At 41.8% G+C, this 5,059-nt stretch overlaps 1 protein-coding gene across 2 annotated transcripts in view; it reads right to left on the bottom strand.

The window, feature by feature from the left end:
- Positions 1–313: 313 nt before the first annotated feature.
- LOC107556644 (ATP-sensitive inward rectifier potassium channel 12-like) overlaps positions 314–5,059 on the bottom strand; it is a 9,936-nt gene continuing 5,190 nt past the window's right edge. Inside the window, exons 1-2 of one of the 2 annotated variants that reach the window (XM_016239780.1) lie at positions 3,138–3,198; positions 314–1,931 (exon numbers count right to left, since the gene is read on the bottom strand). In XM_016239780.1, the coding sequence (XP_016095266.1) occupies positions 457–1,773 (1,317 nt within the window). In that variant the 5' untranslated portion in view covers positions 1,774–1,931; positions 3,138–3,198 and the 3' untranslated portion in view covers positions 314–456. Of the gene's footprint in view, positions 1,932–3,137; positions 3,199–5,059 lie in introns of those variants that run through there. The other variant, XM_016239778.1, reaches the window with a different exon arrangement.

The raw sequence follows: 5,059 nt of genomic DNA, 5'->3' as shown, positions 1-5,059 counted from the left end.
ATATATATATATATATATATATATATGCACTTAAATATTTTATTTAGAAAAATAAAAACCTTTCTTTAAAAAAAAAATATATATATCCACAGAAGAAAGTAAGTCATACAGTTTTGGAACCGCATGAGGGCGAGTAAGTGAAGACAGAATATACATTTTTGGGTGAACTGTCCATTTAAGAATGAAGAGTTTAACATCTAAACTATTTTCATGAAACAAAATGAGGAAAAGATTCAAGTTTTCCGTGCAGGATAAAAAGATTCCTACTGCCCTTCTCTTTCTTCGAATGTTCTGCCAAGCGTCCCTCCAGCTTTCACACATTCACCCTTTTGTTTTTCGCTCATTCACGCGCTCACTCTCTCCATATGGCACTTTGCATTGTTCTGCATTGTAGAAGCTCCAGTATCTCCAGAACACGACACAAAATTTGAGTATCAAAAAGGTCATAGTAAAGGTTCATATCTCCGATTCCCTGCGGTATGACCTTTGCTCCGTGCAGCGAGGGTTCTGCAGTCGCTCGAAATCATGTCGAGGGGTTCTCTCTGGGCTGAGGCTCATTGCTCGCTCTGGCTTTATCCTTTCCGGACTGTTGTCCTCCTCCTCTTCGTGGCTCAGGATCGCTAGCTCGTTCTCGTAGCAGAAGGAGTTGGCGCTGGGCACCACCAGGTACTTGTTTTCCATCATGTCCTTGGCACTGCAGCGCGGGGTGGACGGTACCTCGTACGTCTTGTGGAAGTGTGAGTAATCAACCTTGTATTGGTTCTTTTCCTCGAACAGCACCGGCTCGAATCGATGCCCCCAGAGGATCTCACTAGCCAAGTAGGAGCTTCGCGCCTGCGCCGTCATGGCCGTGGCCTCCACCATTCCCTCCAAGATGACCACGATCTCAAAATCCGCCGTTTCGAGGTCCTGCTTGCTGATGCCGAACAGAGGGCTCTCCTGGTCAATTTGATGCAGGATGGTGATTGGCGAGACGAGGAAGATGCGGTCGAGTCCTTTGTCGAAACCAACATTAATGTCTAGCTGGTCGAGTGGGATGTACTCGCCTTCAGCCGTAACCCGCGGCTTGATGAGCTGCGCTCGGACATGCGCCTCAACGATGTGACTCTTTCGCAAGTTCCCCACCCGCCACATCAAGCACAGTTTTCCGTCACGCATTGTGATGATGGCGTTTTGCGAGAACAGTAGAGTCTGCGCTCGCTTCTTGGGACGTGCCATTTTGGCCATGATTGCGCCGATCATGAAGCAGTCGATGATGCTGCCCACGATGGACTGGAAGACCACAAGAAACACCGCGAGAGGACATTCTTCCGTCACGCAGCGGAAACCGTAACCGATGGTCGTTTGCGTCTCGATGGAGAACAGGAACGCCGCGATGAAGCCATTTACTTGCAGCACGCAGGGCGTGAAGTTATCGTCCCCTGCCGGATTGTCCAAGTCACCGTGAAGAAGCGCGATGACCCAAAATGCCAAGCCGAATGCTAACCAAGAAATCACGAAGACTAGCGTGAAAACAAGTAGCATGTAGCGCCAGCGGATGTCCACACAAGTGGTGAATATGTCCGCCAGGTAGCGCAGGGACTTCTCGTCCATGTTGGTGAACTGCACATTGCACTGTCCGTTTTTCTTCACAAAACGGTTGCGACATTTCCGCAGAGTGTGGATTTTGCCGTTGCCGTATCCATTCATCCCTCCACCGTGCATGGTCGTCAAGCGCAGACCGTCCTCCTCCGTCGACACGATGCTGTAGCGACCGATCCGACCCACGCTCATTCTCTTTAGCACTCCACCTTCTTATCTTTGCGATCTGGTGTTCCCTCTCTTTTGGAGAGGTTTAGTAGTAGTACGAGTCCAGGGTGGTGGGTGGTTTAGTTGTAGTGTTATTGGGACAGGTCCAATCCAAAGTAGAAGCCCTTCGATTTCCTCAGACCCTTGAGAAAAAGAAACAGATCATCAGTGCAGCATGTTGGTATCTGTTCATAAAACTAAAAATAAGAATAGTGCAATTTGAGTGCGACGCTGCTTATAAAAACATTCTTACATCACAGTAATCGTTTCAGCAGATGTTCTTCCAAGCAATTTGCTGCATTTATTATTATAGACAGGGAGTTACAAGTATTTGTTAGAGCATTGCTAGGTGGTTCTAAGTGTTTGCTAGGTGGTTTCTAGGGCGTTGCTGGGTGGTTGCTAGGGTGCCCTAAATCTTTGTTAGGGCGTTGCTAGGGTGTTCTGGGTTTTTGCTAGGTGTTTGCAAACAGGGTTCTGAGGGTTTGCTAGAGCATTGCTGTGTGCGTTTGTTAGTGTTCTTATTGTTTACTAGGGTGTTGCTAGGTGGTTGCTAGTGCTACAGTCAGCGTTCTGAATGTTTGCTAGGGCATTGCTATGTGTGTTTGTTAGCGTATTCTTAGTGTTTACTAGGGTGTTGCTAGGTGGTTGCTAGGATTTCTGGGTGTTTTCTAGGATGTTGCTAGGTGGTTGCTAGTGCTACAGTCAGCATTCTGAATGTTTGCTAGGGCATTGCTGTGTGTGTTTGTTAGAGTGTTCTTAGTGTTTAGGGTGTTGGTAGGTGGATGCTAGGATTTCTGGGTGTTTTCTAGGATGTTGCTAGGTGGTTGCTAGTGCTACAGTGTTCTGAATGTTTGCTAGGGCATTGCTTGGTGGTTGCTAGGGTGTCCTAAATCTTTGGTAGAGCATTGCTAGGGTGTTCCGAGTTTTTACTAGGGTGCTGCGTTTGCTAAGGGCATTCTGTGTGTTTGCTAGAGTGTTCTCATTGTTTACTAGGGGGTTTTGAGTGTTTGCTAGGATGTTGCTAGGTGTTTGCTAGAGCGCAATAGGTTTTAGGTGGTTGTAGGCTTGCTGGGTGTTTTCTAGGATGTTGTTAGGTCTTTGCAACAGTGTTCTGAATGTTTGTTAAGCTGTTGCTAAGTGGTTGCGTGGCTTTATGGGTGTTTTCTAGGATGTTGCTACAGTGTTCTGATTGATTGTTAGGGTGTTGCTAAGTGGTTGACTGGGTGCTCTGTATGTTTGCAAGGGCGTTGCTAGGGGATTGCTATGCTGTTCTGGGTGTATTGAAAGTTTTTATGATATTTTGCGGCATTGTATAAAATATAAGTAATTATAACCATAACTTCTCTTACATCTGGCATCTTGAGTTTGTTGCAGGTCTTTCTGGGATTGCTTCCTTTGTGAAGAATACTGCAATACTGCCTTAAAATGTTAGTGAAAGGAGATCTTTGACATCAAAAGCACTTCTATGATGCCTTAAAATGCTTTCTATGTAGAAAGCTCGCTAGGGTTTAGAGCTAAAACGTGCCTAAAGGAGCACATTCAATTACTTACTTTAGTTTCACCTGGTTTCAGACTGTGAGATCCAATATTAGCTTGTCATTGCACAGGCTGGATAGTGCATGATATTAGCGTGTCCAGGTCAAGGCAGGTTTTCTCATGTATGTGTTATTGTTCTCGGCTTTTACATTATTGATCAGAGCTCTGTTTTAAAGCTGCTTAACACAACAGAAATGTTCTGGCTATCAAATCACACACACACAACCCCAGATGTCCATGAGGAGACTTGAATCTTACCCTCCGAAACATTTGCACCAGTGTAAAAATGACGTAAAAGGGGTGTTAACGTTTTGGGAGTTTGTGTATGTGCCCAGTGTGTGTTTGAGAGTGTTTGTGCACAGGTGCTTGAGTTTTAAACACATCATTCAGACACTCAGGAGATTTGTGTCTGTATGAGGCATTGGCCATGGGTACCATCCCACAATCCTCTAGAGATGCTAAGTGGGTTGAAGAGGGGGAGGGCCATGAGGTAGCTGGGGATAGACAGAAAAGTAACATAAGACATGGAATACATGAAGGTTATGAAGCAAAAAATAGGGAAGAGAGATAGAACTGATGTACAACAAAGACCAAGAAGGGAGGAAACCCCGTGGCCTGAAATCTAAATATATACAGTCAGTGCTCAGAGAGGTTTCGTGCTTTATTTGTCTGGCCTGCTTCTGCGTACCATACAGCGACGTCATTACTGTCACACTTACAGTATTGCTGGCATTTCTGGAGAACACCGGTGTTATTTTAGTATTATTTACATACTATTATATTATTTATACAATTTTGAATTTACATTGTACACAGTAATTTAATTACTGAAAACTCTTGATAGATCTCTTTTTTCAAAATGTCCTGCAACCTAAAGTCTAAGTTTTACTTTAGGAAATTATGATTTACCTATGTATACCTTTTTTTTTTTTTTTGCCAATGCAGTATTTCTAATTTTTAAATTGGAGTTTTATCTAATTTTTGTATTTCATTTTATTTCAGTTTTATGTCAATCAACAAAAAATATTTTTAATAGTTTTAATTAACAATATAAAAACTCAAGAACACAATACATATGCCATTTTTTTTATTACATAATTTGTTTAGCATTTTCTTTACATTTTTTTGAAGAAACTGTCAGTGGTGTTTTCTTCGGTGTTATTTTGGTATTATTTACATAATAGTATTTATTTATATTTTGTGTTTTTTACGTTCTCAGTTTTCATTTGAATTTTAGTTTAAGTTTAGAGACTTTTTGTGTGTGTGCTTGTCATTTTATTAGTTTTTTTCCCTTTTAAATATTTAAATTTATTGTCATTTCAGTTTTAGTAATTTTAGTACTTCAGCCTAAACATATTTTATTTCAGTTAGTTGCCAAGGCAAGGTTTTCTGACTTTTCAAGTTTTTAAGTAAATATTTTTCATCCAATATTTATATTTTATTTTATGTCAGCTTTATTTAAATGACTGAAAACGATTTTTAATTAGTTAAGTTAGGTGTGCAGTTTAAAAATCCCATAAGATTGAATATAACTTCCTATTATATAATATATGTCTATTTATTCTGGACAATCTGTGAGTGATGTTTACTCGTGCAAAAGTTTCCGTGGGTGTTGCTATTCTGTTTTCTAGGTAGTCTAGATAGTTAGATTTAGTAGATCTAGTTACTATGGTTAGCTCTGAAGAGAATGCGCTTTTTGTTGAACACCCCCCCTTCCCCCCCCCACTTCAGTTAC

This window comes from Sinocyclocheilus grahami, unplaced genomic scaffold (genome assembly GCF_001515645.1).
Source record: "Sinocyclocheilus grahami isolate Dianchi unplaced genomic scaffold, SAMN03320097.WGS_v1.1 scaffold575.1, whole genome shotgun sequence".
NCBI classification, from domain to species: Eukaryota; Metazoa; Chordata; class Actinopteri; order Cypriniformes; family Cyprinidae; genus Sinocyclocheilus; species Sinocyclocheilus grahami.
This window is presented reverse-complemented; position numbering and strand designations above follow the sequence as displayed.